This window comes from Marmota flaviventris, chromosome 19, assembly GCF_047511675.1.
Source record: "Marmota flaviventris isolate mMarFla1 chromosome 19, mMarFla1.hap1, whole genome shotgun sequence".
Lineage (NCBI taxonomy): Eukaryota > Metazoa > Chordata > Mammalia > Rodentia > Sciuridae > Marmota > Marmota flaviventris.
Window position 1 is genome coordinate 14,713,677 of NC_092516.1, and position 25,984 is coordinate 14,739,660.

The 25,984-nt window shown below is 37.3% G+C and overlaps 1 protein-coding gene across 1 annotated transcript in view; it reads left to right on the forward strand.

Annotated features, from left to right (window-relative positions):
- The first annotated feature begins 371 nt into the window (after nt 1-371).
- Nucleotides 372-25,984, forward strand: part of LOC114096940 (phospholipid-transporting ATPase ABCA3-like) — a 136,170-nt gene continuing 110,557 nt past the window's right edge. The window contains exons 1-3 of the mRNA XM_027940651.2: nt 372-431; nt 726-978; nt 20,949-21,076. Coding sequence (XP_027796452.2) covers nt 372-431; nt 726-978; nt 20,949-21,076 — 441 coding nt within the window. The remainder of the gene's footprint in view (nt 432-725; nt 979-20,948; nt 21,077-25,984) is intronic.

The following is a 25,984-nucleotide window of genomic DNA, read 5'->3' on the forward strand; positions in this document are numbered from 1 at the left end:
TTAAATAAATAGTGGGTATGCAGTGTTGTGATTTGTGAAACTTTCAGAACCTGTCCAAATAATAATTGATATTCTACATCTGTGTTTTACATATTTATGAAAATGGAGCTAGAACTTTTGCTCTTTGTATCTTTATTGTATATTTTATACATATTAGAAGACTATTGGATGTGAATTTAATTAGGATATAAAAATATATAAGGAGAAAATATGTATTTAAAATTTTCATGTAGTTATTTTTCAAGATTGACAAAATAAAACTAGAAAATGAAGTAATTCTTTATTTGATGAAATTTAATATTTTGGCAGGTAACCTTAATTATTTTAGAGTTTTACTTCTTAAGAATTGAGCTTCCATTCTTTGTGAAAAAATGGATTCACTATGGCTCAGGCAGTTTTCAGTCCTCCTCTGGAAAAATTTCCACTTAAAGGTAAGTGGAAGTCTCTGTGAAAAATGTATGTAAAGGTTAGTGAAGACAAATGGGAAATTTCTTAACAGTTCCTTTGTTTCATTTTTTTTTCTTATGCTCCAAGGCTTGGGGTAGCCCTTCTAAATCTGAAGAATACCCATAGGGTGAATCAATAGAATGAATAATAAAATGTAGAAAAGACAATCCAGGAAACCATTCTTATTATAGAAGGAAGCAGGATAATTTAGGTTTGTAAACCCTAGAGTGAAACACACACACATGCCAATTAACATAGTTTTTTTGTTTCTCTTACAGATTCGGGAGATGAGTGGTTTGATTTTGGAAATGCTCTTGGTATTTCTGTTCTTTTTATGGACTTTGACTGTTCGAAATTATAGTGAAAAGAAGCTTTATAATTCTTCCACTTTTGATTCCCTTCCCCTGACGCTTCCTTCTTTTCTTGAAATACCTAACTTGACATTTGAATTGGTTTATGTGCCTTCTGAAAGTGATGTAGCAAAACGTATTACTGAGATGGTGAAAGAGGATTTAAACTTCGATTTTAAAGGTTAGAAATTTGTAATGCCTGCAAGGTTTTCTGCAGGATGTATTGTCAAATTCCATTGACTTTCATTATTTATGCCTAAATATAACAATGTGGGTTTTGTCAAATAATATTGAATGTATTCTTAATGTAATCATTATCAAAACATAATATTTAAGCTTATATGTCTGAGTTACTTTCTTGTTCTATAATTCTAAATATTGTTTGTCAGTAATTATTCTTCTTAATCTTGGGTAAACATTGGATCTTTGGATTTGGTGTCATGGGCACACAAAGTCTTACACAAAGTCTTAATATCAGGTACATTTTCCTGGGTACGGAAACTTTTCTCAAGGTCATGACTTTTCAACATTTCATTAAAATATTACTTAAGCATGATACATAATACATTTGAAAAAATTGAAACAATATTAAATTATATAAAAAGAAATGCTTATCTCCTTACCCTTCACCTTCTCTTCACATCCAATTTCTCTTCTGCAGTTAAAAATACTGTCAGAATTTGTTCAACCTCCCTCAAGTCTTGTCATATGCTTTCCATGAGTGTTTGTATTTACTGTTATACACATTTAAAATTATGATTATATTCAGAATAGCAATAGCAAGACAGTAGAATAGAAGGTCCTCTGCTTGTATCTATGCATGGCAATAATTTTGCAGCCATCCATGGGGAAAAGTGCCTTTGTGGGAGCTTTAGGATCCAAGTAGTATATTGTGAAATCCCAGTGGAGCCCAAGACCTGGGAGAGCTATTTTGAATGAACAATGCCTAGGTGGCAGACTTGACAACCATGCCTCTGCCTTCAAATCTGCGCATGACCTTTACTATATCCTAATTTGTCTTGATCTTGCTCTCAGAAGCATCCACCCAGAGACTTGGAATGAACAGTGCTCACTTATACCTCCAGTGATAGACCTGCTGACCTTAGTTCTGGCTGTGGACCAGAAATGGCTGTGAGACTTAGCTCAGCCCCTCTCAGCAGTGACCAGAGATCAGCTTTCTGGCAACATAGGAACTTGGTGAGAAAACATTTTGAGTTCCTAGGGCAGGCTTGACAATCTTGGTACTAGTTGTGGATGCCTAAATACATCTAAGACTTGGGTATAACCCCTCTCTACAGTGAGATCAGTCCTGCAAGTGGCAAGGGACCCCAAGGGAGGGGTGCCTTATGTAGGCTTGCTGATAATGGTCCTACTTATGGACTCTGAAACAGCCTCAAGACTTTGTTCCAGCCCATCACAGCTGCACACCGAGAGTAGTCTTGCTCACCTATAGACTCAGGGAAAGATACAGCAGATCTGCCAACAATGATCTAACAGCAGACTCTGAAGTAGCTGCTAGACTCAGATGTAGTCCATCTCAACAGCAGGCTGAGATCAGTCCTGCTGGTGGCAAAGGGACACACAGAGGGATACATGGCCATCTGTGTTCCCTGGAAAGACCTAACCTCAGTTCTGGCTTTGGAACCTGAAGCAGCTCCGCAACATGTTTCCACTCATCTTAATACAGACCAAGGAAGTATCGCTGAGTCCTCCTGGGACCTGGAGGAAGCCACACCCATCTATGTACCTCAAAACAGGCCCATTATCTGTACCCTGAAGCAGACCCTAATCCTAGTACCAGATTTACATACCAAAAAAGATAGTCCATACCTGTTAGAGCTCCTGGTAAAAGACTTTCCAGCTGTGGACTTCACTTCATATCCAGAAGTAGCCCCATGCTTAGATCCAACCCCAATCCCCATGATCCTGGAGGCAGTCCCATCAATCTGGGAACTTAACAGAAGGAGGACATAACCTGATGGGACTAATCAGTAAAGCCTGGAAGAGGTACTTGCTTATTCAAAAGTATAGACACTCATGCAAGACTGCATGGATAATGAAGAATGAAGAAGATAGCACTGCTGAAGGAAACTAATGAAGCAACTGACCCAAATAAATGGAAATCTACAAATTGCCTTAGAAGACTCAAAATATCCACCTCACAGAAGCTCAGGAAGATGCAAAATAACACAGATAGACAACTAAATAAAATTACAAAAGCAATGCAGGAACAAAATGAAAAGTTTAATAAAGAAATAGAAACCATAAAGAAAAACCTAACAAAACATTTTGAGTTGAAGAAAACAATGACATATCTGAAAAATTCAGTAGCTTCAATAGCAGACTCAAGCATGCAAAAAAGAATCGGTGAACTTGAAGACATAAATTTTACTTAGCCAATTAGAGGAGCAAAAAGAAAAAAAGATGAAAAAGAGTAAAGAAAGCATAAGGGTCCTATAGGACACAAATGATTGTATGAATATATAAATTATATACCATGAGGAAGAGAAGTGGGGGCATACTGTCTGAAAACTTTCAGAATCTTGGGAGAGATATAGACATCTATATTCTTAAAGCTCAAAGGTCAACTCAAAGAAGAATACTTTGAGGCACAATATGATCAATTGTCAAAGTCAAAGACAGAATCTTAAAAGCAGCCAAGAATAAGAGACTCAATACATGTAAGGGAACTTCCATAAGACTATCAGCAGACTTGTGAGAAGAAACTTTGCAAGCCAAGATATGCAAAGTGTTGAGACAACAAAAACTAACAATAATCTCCCAACAAAGTTTCCTTCCCAAATAATTAGGTACTAAATCACCTAGCTCTGAGAGCTAATGGAACCTGATATTTTTAAGTGCCCAATGACCAGAGAGAACAAAGAAACAATTTTAAATGGGTACTTGAACAATTTCCAAACTAATACTCTCGGCTCAGCATAGAGCAACTAACCCCAAATTCCTAGCTTCCAGTGTTTTTTTCTGGAAGGAGTTTGTATCCTTTTCAATTGCTGCCCATGGGTTTGCCTTCTTACTAGCCTAAATCTGGGAGCTGATGGGTCAGGAAATTAGTAATCCTCTGAAAGCCTGAACAACCACGAGGGCACTTTCTATACCTTCTCCTCATAATTCATTCCAGTAAAAAACAAAACAAAACAAAACAAAACAAAACAAAAAACAAGTCTCTAGCTTCACCATGAAGAAATTTGTCCCAATTTGGGCACCATAACTATTATGGCTCCTCCTAGAGGGACTGCCTCATAAATCACCTGTCTCTAGGAGTGAGTCCCTCAGGACCATGGAACATAAAGAGATTATGAGTGTGTGAATAATTCCTAATTGCTGTCTCCCTTGTTCAATGCAGAGCAAGCCCAAAGGCAAAAATGTCCAACTATCAGTTTCTTTCTGGAAGAAGTTCAAAATCACCCCTAACATCCTGTATTTCCCAGCTGCTGTGTATGGTAGGTTGGGCTTCTAATTGCTCTGTATCTGATAAATGATGGGGTAGGCAAGTAATAGTACTAAAGGAGCCCAAAAAGGAAGGAGACCATTTCCTACTGGCTTGGTTCAACGTAAAAACAAGGGCCAAGGTCTAAATGTTTGTGTCCCTAAAAAATTCATATATTTAAATTCTAATCCCAAGGTTAATAGATGAGGTTTGGGAGGAGGAGATAGTATCATGAGGGCCTTTATAAATAAGAAAAGTGTCTTAATTAGAGATCTGGTTTGCCCCTTCCATTATTTGAGGATACAGGAAGAAGGTACTGTGAATTAGGAAATAGGCTCTGAATCACCTTGATCTTGGACTTCTCTTTCCTCAAGAACTGTAAAAAATAAATTTATACTCTTTAGAAGCTATTTAGTATTTTATTTTATTGATGTGATTATGTCTTGATATGATTATGACCACCGTGTGACAAAACTAGAAATCAGTATCCATGGGCTGGAATGTAACCCAGTGGAAAATGTTTGCCTGGCATGTGCTAGGCCCTGGGTTCAATCCCTAGCACTACATGGGGGAAAAAAGGAATCAATAACAGCAAGAAAATGGGAAAATTCAGAAATACATGGAAATTAAAGTCTTGAACAACAACTGGGTCAATGAGAAAATCAAACGGGCATATAAATATGAATAAAAATGAAAATATCACTAAAACCTATGTCATGCAGCAAAAGCAATACTGGGAAGAAAATTTATAGTAATAAAATGCCTAAATAAAGAAAGATCTCAAATAATCTAACTTTACACTTCAAGAAACAATAAAGAAGAAATATACACTGGAGAAGATAGTCTTTTAAATAAATGGTGCTGGGAAAACTGGATATTCATACCAGAAGAATGAATAAAACTAGATCCCTATATCTCACCCTGCATAAAAGTCAGCTCAAAGTGGATCAAAGATCTGGAAATTAAACTCTGCATCTGCTAGAAGAAAACATAGATCCAACACTCCAACATATAGAAGCACACATTGGCTTCTTTATTAAGACTACTAAAGGAGGATCCAAGATGGAAGAATAGAGGAGGTCCTGTTTCTGAGTGCTCTGTGGCATGAAACCAAGAAAGCAGACAGGCAGCTTCTCCACAAGGTCTCACCTAGATGGAACGCAATATCTCAGTGTGAGAAGACCCCTATACAGTGAATTTTCACAGGAATCACCAGCACTGCAACCACCCACACAGAAATCAGAGCCTCTGCATTCAAATTTAGACTCCAGACTCAGACCCAAAGACTGCAGTTCTAGCTCATGCATGGCTCACAGGCAGCTTAGCAGAATCACCTATCAGCGCCTCTGCAGAACTTCAGACTGTGATCCACTCCCACACAGGTAATTCAGCTGCTACCTATCCATAGCACAAGGCCATTGCCCAGCTCCCCCCACCTCACCAGACATCCCGGCACTGGAAGCAGACTGACTCCATCTTGGAAAACCTTTCTTGCCATTTGTTGGTGGGCGTGGCTATCAGATTGGATCTCCATTTGAGTAGGTACCTGGTTTCCAATTCCCCCCACCCAGTGGCAATAACTTGGCACAGTGGCCACTCAACACAAAAACAGCTCTCAGTTGGACAGGAGTGCAGTGCGCCACGCACTTGGTGTGAGCCTGGGGGTGAGAGGTCCCGCAGTTGAAATCTGGTAAGTAAGAGAGGGGAGGGAACTAAAGTTTGGAGCACAACAGAGAGACCAGGATCTGGGAAATCTCCAGGCAAGAGAGGCAGACAATACTGGGGGCTCAAGTCAGATGAGTGGTCACAAAAAAAGACCCATGAGGTGCAATTTCCCTGCTGAGACTGGTGGGTGGCACTCCCTGTTTCCAGACACTCCACACCAGATCCAGTCTTCTCACCCTGGTTACCTACACCATCCTGAGGGCAGAGGCACCAGCTTAAAAAAGACAATCCCATCTACTGGATGAGAAGAGAAGCAGGAAAGAAAGGGGTCTCTAAGAGTATTTTTTTCCTTCTTCTTTCTCTTTTACCCCTCTATCCTCTGGCCCTCACATTCCCAACATATGTGAAACCAAGAACTTTGCATGAAATAGGACTTTAAGGACTGAGTCACCTGAATAATATAATACAGAGGACTTGCATAAGCCCCTTTTTTCTTTTTCTTCTCTTTTTTCTTTCTTTCCATTTTTTTTATCTTTCTTATTTCACCTTCAAATTTTATTATTTTTACATCCTGTATTTTTCTAAATACATATGTGTGTTTGTTTTATGTACTCTATTGGTTTCCCATGTATTTGTCTACCCTAATTACTTCCTGTCTATTCCCCTGCTACTAACCTTCTTCATTAGATTTCTCCTTCAGAATTCCTAAGATATATTAACTCTATACCCTCACATCTTTCCCCCTTAGCATATCATCCTATGCCTGACCCCAATTCATTGTTTACTGCCAGAAACTGTAAACCTTTTTATGAAACAGCTGATTATATTTTAAATAATAATTGAATCCAACATTTTTATGGACATTGAGGCTAAACTGTAAATGTCTTAATAACAACAATTTGTTCATAAGTGGTGTATTGTTGATATTGGGATCTGTTAACATTGTCCTTCCCCACAAAGGAGAGATCTTGGAACCCTACAAGAGCACTACAAATCTATAGGATAAAAACAATAACACTGTAGATCCACAGAGCTGGAAAGGAAAACACATGAGCAACATGAAAATATAAGGGAAGGAAGTACCACAAACAAATCAAGACAACACATCATTAGAAGTATTGGCAGCAGAAAAAAGACAGAAGATTTCAGGATATTCATGGTTAAGATGTTCTGGGATCTCAAGGGAGACATAAAGAGAACAAATATAGGCAATGAAAGATCACTTTGACAGTGAGCTACATAAGCAAATCCAAGAAGCAAAAGATCAACTCAACAGGGAAATAGATTCTTAAAAAAGAAAAGAAAAAAAAAAAAAACAGAAATCCTTGAAATGAAAGAAATAATAAACCAAATTAAAAACTCAAATGAAAGCATCACCAACAGAGTAGACCACTTAGAAGATAGGACATCAGACAACGAAGATAAACTATATCATCTTGAAAAGAACATAGACTGTACAGCAAAAATGATAAGAAACCATGAGCAAAACATTCAAGAAATATGGGATAGCATAAAAAGACCAAATCTAAGAGTTATTGGGATAGAGGAAGGCATAGAGTTCCAAACCAAAGGAATGAACAATTTATTCAATGAAATAATATCAGAAAACTTTCCAAACATGAAGAATGAGTTGGAAGCCTACAGGATGCCAAATGTACAAAATCACAACAGATCTACACCAAGGCACATTATAATGAAAATGCCCAACATACAGAATAAGGAGATAATTTTAAAAGCCACAAGAGAAAGGAATCAGATTACATATAGGGGGAAACCAACTAGGATAATGGCAGATTTTTCAGTACAGACCCTGAAATCTAGAAGATCCTGGAACAACATAAATCAAGTTCTGAAAGTTAATGGGTGCCAACCAAGAATCTTGTATCCAGAAAAATTAAGCTTTAGATTTGAAGATGAAATAAAAACCTTCCGCGATAAACAAAAGTTAAAAGAATTTGCAGCTAGAAAACTGGCACTTCAAATCATCCTTGGCAAAACGTTACATGAAGAGGAAATGAAAATCAACAGTGGGAGGTAGTAAAGGAAAAACTAATCAAAGAGGAAAACCAAGTCAAGTAACAAAAATAAACAAATATGGAAATACAGACCATGTTTCAATAGTTACCCTAAATGTTAATGGCTTAAACTCGCCAATCAAAAGACATAGGCTAGGCAGATTGGATTAAAAAGATCCAACAATATGCTGCCTACAGGAGACTCATCTGATAGGAAAAGACATACACACAATGAAGGTGAAAGATTGGGAAAAATCATACCACTCACATGGACTCCGGAAGCAAGCAGGGGTTTCTATCCTCATATCAAATAAAGTAGACTTCAAGCCAAAGTTAATCAAAAAGGATAAAGATGGACATTACATACTGCTCAAGGGAGCCATACACCAACAAGACACAACGATCATAAATATATATGCCCCAAACAATGGTGCAGCTATGTTCATCAAACAAACTCTTCTCAAGCTCAAGAGTCAAATTGACCACAACACAATAATCTTGGATGACTTTAACACACCTCTCTCACCACTGGATAGATCTTCCAAACAAAATTGAATAAAGAAATTATAGACCTCAATAACACAATCAATAACTTAAGACTTAACTGACGATTATAGAATATTTCAACCTGCATCAAGCAGATACACTTTCTTCTCAGCAGCACATGGATTCTTCTCTAAAATAGACCATATACTATACCACAAAGAAACTCTTAGCAAATTCAAAAAAGTAGAGATACTACCATGCATTTTATCAGATCATAATGGATTGGAATTGGAAATCAATGACAAAAGAAAAAAGAAAAAAATTTCCATCACCTGGAGACTAAACAATATGCTACTGAATGAACAATGGGTTACAGAAGACATCAAGGAGGAGATTTAAAAATTCTTAGAGGTAAATGAGAACATAGACACAACATATCAAAATCTCTGGGACACTATGAAAGCAGTACAAAGAGGAAAATTCATTGCATGGCGTTCATTCCTTAAAAGAAGAAAAAGCCAACAAATAAATGACCTCATACTACATCTCAAAGCCCTATAAAAAGAAGAACAAATCATCAACAAAAGCAGTAGAAGACAAGAAATCATTAAAATTAGAGCTGAAATTAAAACAATTGAAAAAATTGACAAAAGAAAAATTTGGTTCTTTGAAAAAATAAATAAAATTGACAGACCCTTAGCCACACTAATGAAGAGAAGGAGAGGGAGAACTCAAATTATCAGCATACATGGTGAAAAAGGTAATACCACAACAGACACTACAGAAATACAGAGGATAATTAAAAATTATTTTGAAATCTTACACTCCAATAAAATAGAAGACATTGAAGGCATCAACAAATTTCTTACGTCATATGATTTGCCCAGATTGAGTCAGGAAGACATACACAAATTAAACAGACCAATATAAAGTGAGGAAATAGAAGATGCCATCAAAAGCTTACCAACCAAGAAAAGCCCAGGACAAGATGGATATACAGCTGGGTTCTATAAGACCTTTAAAAAAGAGCTAATACCAATACTCTTCAATTTATTTCAAGATATAGAAAAAGAGGCAGTAATTTCAAATTCATTCTATGAGGCCAATATCACCCTGATCCCAAAACCAGGCAAAGACACATCAAAGAAAGAAAACTTCAGACCAATATCTCTAATTAACATAGAGGCAAAAATTCTCAATAAAATTTTGGCAAATCAGATACAAAAACATATCAAAAAGATTGTGCAGCATGATCAAGTGGGATTCATCCCAGGGATGCAAGGCTGGTTCAACATACGGAAATCAATAAATGTAATTCATCACATCAATAGACTTAAAGATAAGAATCATATGATCATCTCAATAGACACAGAAAAATCATTGGACAAAATACAGCAAACTTATATCTGAACATTGTAAAGGCTATCTACGCTAAGCCTCAGGCCAACGTCATTATAAATGGAGAAAAATTGAAGGCATTCCCTCTAAATCTAACAAGACAGCGATGCCCTCTTTCTCCACTTCTATTCAACATAGTTCTTGAAACACTGGCCAGAGCAATTAGAGGAAAGAAATTAAAGGGATATGTATAGGTAAAGAAGAACTTAAATTAGCACTATTTGCTGATGATATGATTCTATACCTAGAAGACTCAAAAAGCTACACCAGAAAATTTCTGAAACTAGTAAATGAATTCAGCAAAGTAGCAGGATATAAAATCAACACCCATAAATCAAAGACATTTCTGTATATCAGTGATAAAGCCCCTGAGAAGGAAATGAGGAAAACTACCCCATTCACAATAACCTCAAAAAAAAAATAAAAAGATCCTTGGGAATCAACTTAACAAAAGAGGTGAAAGATCTATACAATGAAAACTACAGAACCCTAAAGAAGGAAATCAAAAGAAGACCTTAGAAGATGGAAAGATTTACCTTGCTCTTGGATAGGCAGAATTAATATTATCAAATGACCATACCAAAAGCACTATATAGATTTAATGCATTCTGATCAAATCCCAATGGCATTCTTCATAGAAATAGAAAAGGCAATCATGAAATTTATCTGGAAAAATAAGAGACCCAGAATAGCTAAAGCAAGCCTTAGCAGGAAGAGTGAAGCAGGTGTCATTGCTATATAAGACCTTAAATATACTACAGAGCAATAGTAACAAAAACAAGATGGTATTGGCACCAAAAGAGACTGGTAGACCAATGGTACAGAATAGAGGACACAGAGACTAACCCACAAAATTACAATTATATTAGACAAAGTTGCCAAAAACATGCACTGGAGAAAAGATAGCCTCTTCAACAAATGGTGCTGGGAAAACTTGAAATCCATATGCAACAAAATGAAATTGAATTCCTATCTCTCACCATGCACAAAACTTAACTCAAAATGGATCAAGGACCTATGAATTAAACCAGAGATTCTGCGTCTAACAGAAGAAAAAGTAGGCCCTAATCTTCATGATGTGGGATTAGGTCCCAACTTCCTTAATAAGACTCCAATAGTGAAAGAATTAAATCCAAGAATGAATAAATGGGATGAAATTAAACTAAAAATTTCTTTTCAGCAAAAGAAACAATCTGTGAGGTGAACAGAGAGCCTACATCCTGGGAGCAAATTTTTACCCCTCACATACCAGATAGCGCACTAATATTCAGGGTACATAAAGACCTCAAAAAGCTAAGCACTAAAAAAAAAAATAACCCAGTCAACAAATAGGCCAAGGACCTGAACAGACACTTCTCAGAAGAGGACATACAATCAATCAACAAATATATGAAAAAATGTTCATCATGTCTAACAATCAGAGAAATGCAAATCAAAACTACCCTAAGATATCATCTCACCCCAGTCAGAATGGCAGCTATCATGAAGATAAACTACAATAAGTGTTGGCGAGGATGTGAGGGAAAAGGTACACTCATACATTGCTGGTGAGACTGCAAATTGGTACAGCCAAAATGGAAAGCAGTATGGAGATTCCTTGGAAATCTGGGAATAGAACCACAATTTGACCCAGCTATTCCTCTCCTTGGACTATCCCCAAAGGACTTAAGAACAGCATACTACAAAGACACAGCCACATCAATGTTTATAGATAGCAGCACAATTCATAATAGCTAAATTGTGGAGCCAACCTAGATGCCCCCTAGTGGATGAATGGGTAAAAAAAAATATGGCATATTTCAGTCTGCACGCAGTGCCCATGGTGTGAAGGGTTCGTTCATGTGGGAAAATCCTCAGAGTGTTTAAATTAAATACACAGTCACCATTTTACCTTTAAACCAGCTCCAGGATGGCTCCTCAAACCCTCAGCATCAAGCTCCCCAGGGGGGCAGCGAGGTTTTACGAAGAGGCTAGTGAGAGAGAGAGAGAGAGAGAGAGAGCATGCTAGGGAGAGGCTTTTATTGAGGAACAAAGAATTCTGGGGAAAATCCCATCTAATGAAGGTCAAGGGGGGCAGTGTTGCAAGGTCAGGTGCATTGATTGGATCTTTGGGGCAGTGGTGAGACATGCCTCCACACGGACAAGCTCTTGAACCCAAGAAGGGTGGGGAAAGCTCTGCCACATTAAAAGTGACTGAGCACCTCATACCCAGCCAGGGAGGAAACTCAGTAACATGCAAGGATGGTCTCCCACATATTCCCTCTTTCTTTGAAAAACAGGTGATGATTTACTCTCTTGAGCCCCCGAATTCTTGTTTTGAAGACTCTTTATCCTATAATTACAACACAAATGAGAATTAACAGCAAAGAGAACAATGCAAAAATATACCAGGCTGAGTGTTTAAGAATGTTTCCAGGGTTAAAGCCATTTAATTCTTTTAATATTTGATTAGCTAAGGAAGAAGGATCCGAAAAATCAGCTCTATTATTTTGAATATCCTGAATATGATGATGGAGCTCCAAAAAATCCAAGCTGTTATTATTATTTTGCCAAATACCCAATAAATGGTTTTTCACCTTCTCCCAATCCCACAGGGAGGTATTGTACTTGGCGGCTGTAACACACACATATTTATAACTTGCATGACATTTAAGTCTTTCTTTAAACTTTAAAACCAAAAGCCCATTACCTATATTTATGACAGTTGCCTCTAAGGCATTTAACTTAGTCTCAATCCTTTCATCAATATTTATTTGATTGTGAAGATCCTTGGAAGTATTTTGAGCCAAATTATTAAGAAAATTTACATGTTGAATATTTTGAGGTAAAGCCACCGAAGCTGTGACTGTTGACGCAATAAAGGAAACCAAGGCAACAACTCCCACTATTATTAATTCCAATGGCACATTTAGGCCTCACTTGCTGGGCATGTATTTGTTGTAAAACTTGAAAACCAGTATCAGCATATCATGGCTCTGAAATATTAGCTCGCAATAAGACAAAAAGAGGGCTGATAAAGAATCAGCACTCCTTTTCCTTTATTATATCTGGTAATACAATTAGTTAGATTACATTTGTTACATGTTACAATATATCTATCATCTACCCATTTAATTTTCACATTTCTAATAATTAATACATAAGGAGATTGAACACAGGCTCGTAAGCCATAGCAAGAACCTTCCTTACAGTTCTTGCCAGCAAATTACGGTAAAGGCTTGTCTGTAAAATGTAAAAATTCTGAGGCTGCAATTAAGTGCCAAACATCCTTCTGAATACCACCTTCACTGTAGGTCAAAATATTGCTAACAATCCTGTAGGTATCATAGCAGAACTTTTTTGTAATTGTCTTTTATCAATTTTTGGAGACCAATCTAAACTATACCCACTATCTTTAGACACCTTATGTTCTACTGGAAAGGTATTTACACAATCTATCCATCCAGGAAAGGTGCCAATTTCTATTGCAGAACTGTTAGGACAATTAGGTATTTGTGGAGGTTCTGCAGAAATGACTGGTTTGTTATGAGAAAGTCCCATTTTAATAACTGATCTAGTATAAGGTTCTAAGTCTCCATTAATAGTATGATTAATCAGTCTAGGTCTCCCAATTGCTGTCTTTTCCTCAAATGATACTCATAGACAGCAGCATGTTTATTGTGGGACCAACACAAAGGTAATAGGGCACTATAGCCAGAATAATAAAATCCAGTCACATGATTGGGAGTAATATGAGTGTCTGTAAATCCTCCCATCATATATGAGTCATTAGTAAATACTGGGATGGATTCCCAGTCCACACAGCTGCGTGTACTAAAGGTGGATCTGGAAAATAGGTCCAATAAGTGTCTGACAGCCGAGTAATGCTATTGCTGTGGCAAGCATCATCATCGGAGTCTTATATCTCCCTAGGAGCCAAACCATTCATGAAGCATGTGTTGTCAGCTTCTTCAGGTCTTCCCACGAGATCAGCTTTTCCATGGGGTCTTGCTGGGTCATTTTCCTTCTTCAAAATCTCTTCCTTTGAGGGAAGGCTTCTCTGGGTCGACCTTCAGTTGTTTTAATTTGGTTTTATTTCCTCCATCTCTGATTGCACATTCAGGCAACCAAATAGAACAAAAAGCACCTTCTGGAAAAATACAAGCATGACCTCTGCCCCACATAATCACTGGATCTGGGCCTTTCCATTGACCAGTCTATAAGTCTTTCCACCAAACATGGCCTAAGGGGCCTGTTGTTGTGGAAGACATATGTCACTCAGCTGTAGTGTGACCTTATCACTAGGATAATGGCTTTCTATCTGATCAGGAAAATCAGCAAAAGCTATTTGCCACAAATTAGAAGCTTGAAAAAGCCAATTATTCTGTTGAACAGAAAATGGAATGATTATAATATCAGGTTCTGATCCAACTAGTTGTAAAACTCTTGTTCTGCCTTTTATTACTAATTGAGTCATGAAAAGGAATTAATGTCTTTTGGAGAGAGTGGGCTAAATGAATCCACTCAACAATTCCCAATATTTGCCATATAGCTCCTGTGAGGGCCATGAGCAGTTGGGAATATTAATAAATATACCAGCTCTTGAAAATTAATTCTAATATGCTGTGCATTCTTAATTGCAATTTCCACTTTTCTCAAAGCTGCTCTAGCCTGAGGAGAAGTTGGAGAAGGATCTCCTTGTAATATCTGGAATAAGGGACTTAAATCAGAAGTAGTTAACTTTAAGGGTGGCCTTAGCCAATTAATATCTCCTAATAATTTTTGAAAATCATTAAGGGTATGTATCTTAACTTAACTCTTATCTGTAAGTTTTGAGGACTAATTGTACGTCCTTCAAATACATGGTCCAAATACTGAAAAGGAGGCATCTTTTGCACCTTTTGAGGCGCAATGCACAAACCCATTGCTGAAAGTGAAGTCTCTAATTAGGTAAAAATTTCTGAAAGTACTTTTGGATTAGCATGAGCTAATAATATGTCATCCATGAAATGAATAATATATGCATCAGGAAAATTATTTCTTACAGGTGTTATTGCTTGAGCCACAAATTTTTGACATAAAGTTGTACTATTACGCATTCCCTGAGGCAAAAATCTTCCGGGAATATCTCTCAACTGGTTCTTTAAAATTAACTGCTGGGACACTGAAAGCAAATTTTTTGCAATCCTCAGGATGTAATTTTATTGAAAAGAAACAACCTTTCAGGTCTATTACCATTAAACTATAATCTGAAGGAATAGCTGTAGGAGAAGGAAGTTCAGACTGTAATGATCCTATAGGCTGAATTGCATGATTTATTGCCCTCAGATCCTGTAATAACCTCCAACTACCTGATTTTTTCTTAATAACAAAAATGGGGGCGTTCCAAGGGCTATATGACCAGCTTGAAGTTGTTCTCAACCAACATATGAATTAAGTTTCTCCCTGAGATAGGCCACTGAGAAATCCATTTAGGCTCTTCTGTGAGCCAGGTGATTTTTTCTGCTGTCTTCTGGATTGGGGAGACACTCAGGGTCCCTAATAAAAATTTTGGTCTGAAGCATTTATTAATCTCTGTCAAGGAGACTGGTTTGTAAGCAGATATTCATCCTGCAAATTTCTTTCACTATGCCTAGGAAGAAACCCTTGATTAAATTTCTGAAATGACCTCATAGAATTTGCAGTTATCAATAGTAATCCTAATTTGCTTAGTACATCCCTTTCCCATAAATTTACTGGTACAGAATCTAACATATATGGCTTAAAAACTCCACTATTTCCATCTTGGTCCTCCCAGTGAAGATATTGGGCACTCTGAGCAGGCTGTGAAATCTGTCCTATTCCTTCTAAATTGGCTGGTGCTATATGTAAAGGCCAGTTCTTAGGCCCAAATTTGTGAGAGAGGACTGATCTGTCCACACCGGTAACAGTCACTACTTTGAATGTTTATGATTAATTTTGAGTTCCAGTAGGGGGCACTTCTGTTGCACTAATTGAGCCCAGTACACTCTGATAGTTTGGGAGAGGTTTTATCCGAATAATCGAAGGAATTACAGGGCAAAAGAATCAATTGAGCTACTGTATTCTCAGTAGAAACCTGGATGGCATAATCTGATTTTACAATAACTGTTATCTCACCCCCTAAAATAAGAATCCACAATTTCTGGTAGTACCTCGATCACCTGTTTTAAATTGCTACATCCCAAAATCAACCCTATATTTCCTGTAGGAAGCAGCCCAAAAACTCTGGTAGGAATTTGCTGCAGACCCATTTCAGGTGTTAAGTCAGTTACCATGGCTGGTGGCAGAAGGATTCTCTGGGCAGGTTGCACTGGTAAAAATGGTGGCTGGCCATGGCCAGCTATGATGACATCAGGCCCTTCGACCTCCCTTCCATTTCCCCTGTTTTTTTGGCCCGGGGAGGGGCCAACCAGAAGTTTTTTGACTCCCTATTAGGTGGAAGTGAAGGCCAAGATGGAGGTGGACTGACGCCATATTCGTCAATTTCCTCCACTGCCACCTGGCCTCTTGCCCTGTAATAGCGCTGATGTGAAGCAGGAAGAGCCCTGGCCTTATGGCGTGGGTTTTGCAGTCTAGTGTAAAATGACCATTTCTCCCACAATTAAAACATTGCTCACGGGATTGGAATTTCAACTGGCTGCGGTTGAAATGCTTGTTTTAAGGCGGCTGCAAGGGTAAGACCTTGTAATTGAGTTGGACCAATATCTGAACACAAACAGATACATTCTTAAATTGTTTCTTTCTATGGGTTCTGAGAACATCCTGACAAAGTTTATTTGCATTTTCAAACGCTAACTGCTTGACAATATATTCACAAGCACCTGGGTCTCCGATTGATCTGTTTGCCATCTGATACACATGGTCCACAAAGTCTGAATAAAGCTTGTCTGTGCCCTATTTAATCTTAGTTAAAACTAATCTAGACTGGTCCCCCGGGAGTTAATTTGTCACCATGCACACTTAGCACATGCGGTTATCTGATAATAGACTGCAAATCTGTAATTCAACTGTCTTTCCAAGTCTACAAATTCACCCCTTCCCAAAAGCATCTCCAAAGGGGTTTCAATATTTTGCCTTCAATTTCTTTCTGCTTGTTCTGAATAATAATCGGACCAATAGGACTTCCAAAGCAAAAAATCTCCATCTCTTGAACAAGATTGTGCGATAGGGATCCAGTCACTTGGAGGGAGTGGCTGATGACAAATTGTTTCTAGCAAGCTTTGCACAAATGGCTAATTAGGACCATATACATCACAAGCATTTTTTAACTCCCTGATAGTTTTAAATGAAATTACAGCATGGATGTGGACACGCTGGTCTTGGTCGTTAACCTGTTCAAAAACTGGGAAAAACTGAAATCCACTAACGTCTTCACCGGCCTCCTCAGCCTTCCTGAATCCACGTTGTAATGGTGTAAGGAAGGTCATTGCTAGCTCAGAGTACCTGTTAAAATTTGTCCTCATAACTGGAAGCAGCCGAATCTGAATAGCTGGAGCAGGTCCTGCTAGACATACTGTTAAAATTTCCTAGATTTCACTGTCTAACTCATCTCCCATGGTCTGAGACCCGTCCATGTGTCCTTCCTCGCCTCCATCTTGGCTTTGTTTCCCAAAGTCTCGAGGAGGAGGAGGACTCTCTACCTCTCTAAAAATTCTCTCTCCATTCTCCTCTCTCCAAGGGGCATTATCTCTCCCTCAGGAGGCTTCTTATCTATGGTTTTCCTCCCAACTTTCTTGGGAAAGATGTTTTTTCTAAGTGATTAATCTGGTCTCATTTGGGTGGAGCTAACCTCCCAATCTTGGGTCTGGCTCCAAGGTCACCAGCCTGATGGGTAATTTGAATGGAATTTGATTCTGCTCTCAACCTAGGTAAAGGAAGAGAGATTCTTTTAGCTTCAGGCAGTTTTTCCATTTCTATAGATTTGATCGCTCTCTGAATTCCTTTCAATAGATCTTGGGGGGATCATGGACTCTGGCCCAAGTTATCAAAAAGGCAAATTTCTAATACAGCCCTAACCATCAGAATATTATCAATAGTACTGTTTGGTAATTCAGCAGAAAGACAAGCTTTATGTAATTTTCTTCCTAATCTCTCCCAAGTATGTAAATCTGATAAATCTTGATCACAAAACCATGGACAAATTCACCAACCATCTTTAAGAACTGTGCTAGTTGGGTCCTTTTGACCTGTTTTCCCTTTTGATTAATTACTGTCTCCAAAATAGTTAAATACATGTCTTTATCTGTTGAAGCTGGATTTCCCATTATTAATCTTTAACATCCTTAGCTCCAAACTGTCTGCTACCTCTGTGACCCTACAAAATTGCCAGGGTCCACTAAATTTATATATAGCAGATGCTTCTCCACTCAAACTAGGATTTAACCCGAGTGCCCCACGTTCAAGGGTGCCCAGCACAGACGGTGTGAACCATTTGGTCATGGGGGAAAATCCTCAGGGAGTTTAAATTAAAGACACAGACACCATTTTACCTTTAAACCAGCTCTGGGATGGCTCCTCAAACCCTCAGCCTCAAACTCTCCAGGTGGGCAGCAAGGTTTTACTGAAGAGGCTAGCGAGACAGAGCAAGCACTAGGGAGATGGCTTTTATTGGGGAACAAAGAATTCTGGGGAAAATCCCATCTAATGAAGGTCAAGGGGGGAAGTGTTGCAAGGTCAGGTGCGATGATTAGACCTTTGGGGCAGTGGTGAGACAGGTCTCCACAGGGACAAGCTCTGGAGCCCAAGAAGTGGGGGGAAGCTCTGCTACATTAAAAGTGACTGAGTGCCTCACACCCAGCTGGGGAGGAAACTCAAGTCACGTGCAAGGATGGTCTCCCACAGCATATATACACAATGGAATTTTACTCAGCAATAAAAATGAATAAAATCATGGTATGTGCAGGTAAATGGATCGTGTTGGAGAAGATAATGCTGATTGAATTTAGCCAATCCCAATGAAACAAATGCCAAAAGTTTTCTCTGATATAAGGAGGCTGACTCATAGTGGGGTAGAAAGTGAGAGCATGGGAGGATTAGATGAATTCTAGATAGAGAAGAGGGGTGGGAGGGAAATGGAGGGGGCAGGGGATTAGCAAGGACAGTGGAATGTGGTGGACATCATTATCCAAAGTACAATTGGGTGTCAACATATTTATATACAACCAGAGATATGAAAAATTGTGCTGTATACGTGTAATAAGAATTGTAATGGAAAAAAAGACTACGAAAGCTTAAGATGTAAAACCAAAAATAAAAAAGGAAGACATCAAATTTAAAAAATCTTCTGCAAAGCAAAGGAAATGAGCAAGAAGAAGGGAAGTGTGAATCAAAACTAGATTTCATCTCTAGGTAGAATGGCAATCATCAAGAATACAAATAGCAATAAATTCTGTTGCAGATATAAGCTAAAAATGTACTAACCCATTGGTTGTGGGGCTGCAAATTAGTACAACCACTTTGGAAATCAGTATGTATATTTCTCAAAAGACTAGGAATGGAACCACCATATTACCTAGCTATACCACTCCTTGCTATTTACCTGAAAGAACTGAAATCAGCACATGTGTATTAATATTTATGGCAGTGAAATTCATAATAACCATGTTATGGAACCAGACTAGGTGTCTGCCAACAGATGAATGGATAAAGAAAATGTGGTAAATATAAACATTCAGCATAAAGAAAAAAAAAATTATGTCATTTGCAGAAAAATGGATGGAAATTGAGAGCATTATGTCAAGGAAAATAAGCCACACTCAGAAAGTCAAGGGTTACATGTTTTCTTTCATATGTGGAAGCTAGAGAGGAAAAAAGAAAAGAGGTGTGTGGGTGGGTGGGTGTGGAATCTCATGAAAATCAATGGGAGATCAATAGAGAAAAGGGACTGGGATGGGAGGAGGAGAGAGAAAGGGGAAGTGCTGGTGAGTGATATTGGCCAAATTATATACATGTACATAATCTCATATATATAATCACGTATAACAATGCATCCCACCAATATGTACAACTACAACATGCCAATTTAAAAAATTGAGCTATATCCTCAAAAAGTTTAAAAGCTGGTTACAAAACAAATTTTACCCTGTTGAAAATTATACTTTTGAGAGTTGAGAAGTCAGTAGAAACTGCCTCTTCATTTATGGAATTTGGATATCTTGTGTCTTTCCCTTCTTCATATATCATTCTTCCTTTTTCTTTCCTTCACACCCTCCTTCCCTCCCTATCTACCTACTTTCCTTTACCCTTTTTGTTTCTATTATTACTTATGCATTACATAAATTTTATCTAGTATTTCTATTTTGGGGAAGCAAAATAGCTTAGATAACCCATGTGCTTGAAACCAGAAGATGCTTGCCTTTGCATCAGGTTATAAATATGGAGCAACCAATTCACTGGATTCTAGTAATAGACAGAGATGACAGCATCCATCACTTACCTTTAAGGTAAATGTCATATGTTTTTATTTATATGGAAAAGGAAAAAAATAATGAATAATTTTCATTTAATGTATACAAATATTGATATAACTACCAAATTCTAGCCATTTGATGCAATATGTTATGGAATCATTTTGTTTCTAACTTGCTTTACTCTGATTAAAATCTGATTTGAACACATCTTCATATCCTCCTTGGTCAACTCAGTCTATTGTTTTACTGTGAGGAGCTTATGTAAATATTTTTCATTTCACTATTGGCTTGACTATTTTTTCTTACTGATTTTAGGAGTTATTTACATGTTTATTTGTTGATTATAGGTATTGCATATTAGCTCTGTCTGTCTTACTTTTTACTTAGTGGTAGCTTTTGAAGAATAATGGTTCTTAACTTTAATAAAATCTAATATACCTCAATCTTTTTCTTTATATTTTTTGCTCTTTGTTTGCTGTTTAAAAAATTTTCCCTATTCCACAGTCATGAAAATATAGTCTCTATTATCTTGTGGGGGGGCTTTTTTGTTTTGGTTTTTATGTGCATATCTATGGTCTATTTTATTTTGGTTTTGTATCACATCCATTAAGTGGTCTGATATGTCAATGTTTAAGTAACAATGTTTTGAAATTTACAGTACCATTAGGATTTTGGTATTAATAGACATGTTACATTTATGTGAATAATTTAGATTTTTTTCTTTCTACAGTTCGTGGCTTTTCTTCAGAAACATCTTTTGAAAATTATATTAGGACTGAAAATAATTCTAATCCTGTGATGGCTGCTATCATATTTGATCATGACTTCAAAAGCAGTGATGAGAACTTGCCACTTAAGGTGAGAAAGTTTATCTAAAAACTGATAATTATACTTTTAGATTTTAGAGAATTAGTGAGAAAATCTATAACTTGTTTAGGATCTTAACTGCTAATTCATAATAGAGCACGCATTTGAATCTAGTTCTAACTTTTTAAAAATACAAGATTTTAAGCATTGCATTATTCTGCTGAGAGTCTATATCTGCCACTCTGTGGTCTTATATCAATGGAATATGGAATGATAGGAACATTAACTAGTCAGGATATTAACTTTGAAAACCTAGTTGGCCTGGCAGATGCTTCTAGTTCTTCAAATGGTGGGCAAGAAAATAATAATATGCCCAGGTCAAAAATATTCAAAGCAAAAGCAGACATATAATTACTAGCAGAGATTCCAACCTGATAAACTTGCTTCTTTTTCATTAATTAGAATTACTTCTAAATCTTTAATAATAGCTGTTAGGCTCTGTCAGGTTGCATTGGAATTAGTACGTACATAGATGCTAAGGGTTATGAATCTCCCTTAAAGAGGATAGAAAAGGACAATGGTAACTTGGTAGTTTACCAGATCCTTTTTTTCATTCATTAATTAATTTCTACAGAAATGGAGTACAACTTTCCATTTCTTTGGTTATAAATGGCGTAGAGTCACACCATTCATGCAATCATATCCCTACATAGGATAATAATATCTGTCTCATTTCACTATCTTTCTCACCCCTACACTCCCTTCCCTTCCCTCTCTCCCCTCTGCCCAATCCAGAGTTCCTCCATTCTTCCTTTGTGCATGCCCCCTCCCCCCATTATGGATCAGCATCCACTTATCAGAGAACACATATAGCCTTTGTGTTTTTGGGATTGGCTTACTTCACTTAGCATGATATTCTCTAACTTTATCCATTTGCCTGCAGTGCCATAATTTTATTCTTCTTTAAGGCTGAGTAATATTCCCTTGTGTATATATACTGCAGTCTCCATTCCTCTAGGTTGATCCCACATTTCAGCTGTTGTGAATTGAGCTGCTATAAACATTGAGATGGCTATATCACTGTTGTCTGCTGATTTTAAGTCATTTGGGTATGGATTGAGAAGTGGGATAGCTAGGTCAAGTCATGGTTCCATTCCAAGTTTTCTAAGGAATCTCCATACTGCTTTCCCCAAAGAGTTGAAGCTTTTTCAATCCCACCAGAAATGAATGATTGTACCTTTTTATCCACATTCTTGCCAGCACTTATTGTTATTTGCATTCTTGATAATTGCTATTCTGACTGGAGTGAGATGAAATCTTAGAGTAGTTTTGATTTGCATTTCTCTAATTGCTAGATATGTTGCACATTTTTTCATATATTTGTTGATCAATTCTATATCTTCTTTTGTGAAGTGTTTGCTCAGTTCATTAACCCATTTATTGATAGGGTTATTCATTTTTTTATGTGTGTTAAGTTTTTTGAGTTCTTTATATATCCTGGAGATTAGTACTCTATCTGATGTGTATGTGTTAAAGATTTTCTCCCATTCTGTAGGCTCTCTCTTCACGTTATTGATTGTTTCCTTTGCTGAGAAGAAGCTTTTGACTTTGAATACACCCCACTTATTGATTCCTGATTTTATTTCTTGTGCTTTAGGAGTTTTGTTAGGAAGTCAGGTACTAAGCTGATATGATGAAGATTTAGGCCTGCTTTTTCTTCTGTTAGGCACAGAGTCCTCCTCTAATTCCTTGGTCCTTGATCCACTTTGGGTTGAGTTTTTTGCAGGGTGAGAGACAGGGGTTTAATTCCATTTTGCTGCATATGAATTTCCACTTTTCCCAGCACCATTTGTTGAAGGGACTATCTTTTCTCCAATGTACGTCTTTGGCACTTTTGTCTATGAGATAACTGTATCTATGTGAGTTTGTCTCTGTGTCCTTCATTCTGTACCATTGGTCTGCCAGTCTATTTTGGTGCCAATACCATGCCATTTTTGTTACTATTGCTCTGTAGTATGGTTTAAGGTCTGATATTGTGATGCTTCCTGCTTTAATCTTCTTTTTTATTGATTTTTTTAAAAAATAAATGACAGTGGAACTTATTACAATTCTTATTACACATATACAGCACAATTTTTCATATTTCTGGTTGTATAGAAAGTTTGTTGACACCAATTTGTGTCTTCATACATGTACTTTGGATAATAATGTCCATCACATTCTGCCACCCTTGCTAACCCCTTCCCCCTCCCTTTTTCTCCCACCCCTCTGCCCTATCTAGAATTCATCTATTCCTCCCATGTTCACTCCCCCTACCCCACTATGAATCAGTCTCCTTATATCAGAGAAAATATTTGGCATTTGTTTTTTGGGGGGATGGGCTAACTTCACTTAGCATTATCTTCACCACCATCCATTTACCTGCAAATGCCATAATTTTATTCTCTTTTATTGATGAGTAAAATTCGATTGTGTATATATGCCACATTTTTTATCCATTCATCTACTGAAGGGCATCCAGGTTGGCTCCACAGTTTAGTTATTGTGAATTGTGCTGCTATAAACATTGATGTGGCTGTGTCCCTGTAGTATGCTGTTTTTTTTCCTCCAGTGTATGTTTTTGAAACCTTTGCCAAGAATCAGATGACTGTATCTTGTGGATCTGTATTATGGATACGTGTTATGGATATGATAGTTAAGACTATCATAACCTAATCATTCTCCTCTAAACCTTCTTGCATTGTCTCATACCAGAAGCTCATGTGTGAGACAATGCAAGAAGGTTCAGAGGAGAATGATTAGGTTATGATAGTCTTAACCCAGTCTGTGAATTAATCTCCTGTTGGGATTAACTGAGTGGTAACCAAAGCCTGGGGTGTGGTGGAGGAGGTAGGGCATTGGGGCATCGAGGGGTACATATTTGTATCTGTCAAGTGGAGACCCCTCTCTCTCTCTGATTTCTGATCATCATGGGAGCTGCTTCCCGCCACCTCACTCTCTGCCATGATATCCTGCCTCACCTAAAGCCTGAGGAATGCAGCCTGCTGTCTATGGATTGAGACCTCTGAAACTGTGAACTGCTAAATGAACTCTTCCTCCTCTACAATTGTTCTGGTCGGGTCTTTCAGTCACAGCAGCAAGAAAGCTGAAACAGCCTATTTCTATATCTTCTGTTCCATTGATCTTTGTGTCTGTTTTTGTGGCAATACCAGGCAGTTTTTGTTAATATAGCTCTGTAGTATAATTCAAAGTTAGGTATTGTGATGCCTCCTACATTCGGTATTTTTGGCTTAGAATTCTTTGGTCACTTTGGGTCTTATTCCAACTGAATTTTGGGATTTTTTTTCCTAGTTCTGTGAAAAATGTCATTGGTATTTTGATGGGTATTGCACTGAATCTGTATATTGCTTCTGATAGTATGACCATTTTGGTGATATAAATTCTGTCTATTCATGAACATGGGAGGTCTTTTTATCTTCTAAGATCTTTGGTTTCAGCATTTTATAGTTTTTATTGTAAGGTCTTTCACATCCTTGGTTCAATTTATTCACAGGCTTTCTTTCTTTTAATATTTTGAGACTATTGTGAGTGGGATTGTTTTCCTGAGTTCTTTCTCAGAAGATTCATTATTAATATTTAGGAAAGCTATTGATTTTTAATGTTGATTTTATAACCTGTTACTTTGCTGAATTTGTTTATTAGCTCTAGCAGTCTTCTAAGATCTCCAAACAGTAATAATTTCACTTCTTCCTTTCTTTTTACTAATTGTTCTGGATAGAATTTCTAGTACTATAATGAATAGGAGTGAGGAGAGTGGGCCTCCTTGTCTTGTTTTAGATTTTAAAGGAAATGCTTTCAGCTTCCCCCCATTCACTATGAAGTTGGTTTGGGGATTGTTGTATATAGACTTTATTATGTCGAGGTAAGTTTCTTCTATCCCTAGTTTCTTCATGAATGGGTGCCAGATTTTGTCCAAGGTTTTCTCTGCATCTTTTGAGATGACCATGTGATCTTTAATTCTGTTTGTGTGGTGAATTACATTTATTGGTTTGCATATGTTAAACCATCCTTGCAATCCTGGAATTCAACCAACTTGGTCATGATGTAAAGTCTTCTTACTATGCTTTTGTATATGTTTTTTGGTATTTTATTAAGGAATTTTGTTCATAAGGGATGTTGGTTTTAGTTTTCTTTCCTGTGTATCTGGTTTTGGTATTAGTGTGATACTGGTTTTATAGAATGAATTTAGAAGTGTTCCACCCCTTTCAGGTTCATGGAATAATTTGAGGACCATTGCATTGTTTAACTGAAACTCCATGAAGCTGGGCTTTTGTTGTTGGTGGTGGTGATGGTGTTGGAAGACTTTTTATAACTGTTTTTATCTCATTGTTAGTTATTGGTATGTTTAAATTTTCTGTGTATCTCAATTCATTTTGGCAGGTCATATATATCTAGAAATGTTTCCTTTTTTTCTAGGTTTTCCAATTTATTGGAATATTTGTTTTTGAAATAGTCCCTGATGATCCTCTGGATTTCTATGATGTATATGGTAATTTCTCCTTTTTCATCTCTTATTTTATTAAGTTGGGTCTTCTCTCTTTTCCTTTTGGTTAGTTGGCGAAGGTTTTATTTATCTTGTTTATGTTTTCAGAGAACCAACTCGCTGTTTCTTTGTTGTTGTTTCTCTTAAATTTGCTATCTCATTAATTTTGGTTCTGATCTTAATCATTCCTTGTTGTTGACTTCTAACAGTTTAGCCCTATGATGTCTTAGACAGCACCTTCTTGGTTTGAGTTTGTTATCTTTTGAATTTCCTTTGGGTGTCTGTATTGCTCCAACAATAGAGAATGTTTTCAGTAATTACTTTATTAGGTATGTTTTCCTATGGCTTTTCCTGTCTTCTCTCCTTCTTCAATAAATGTAAACATTTCTTCACTCAATGATATACTAAAGTATTAC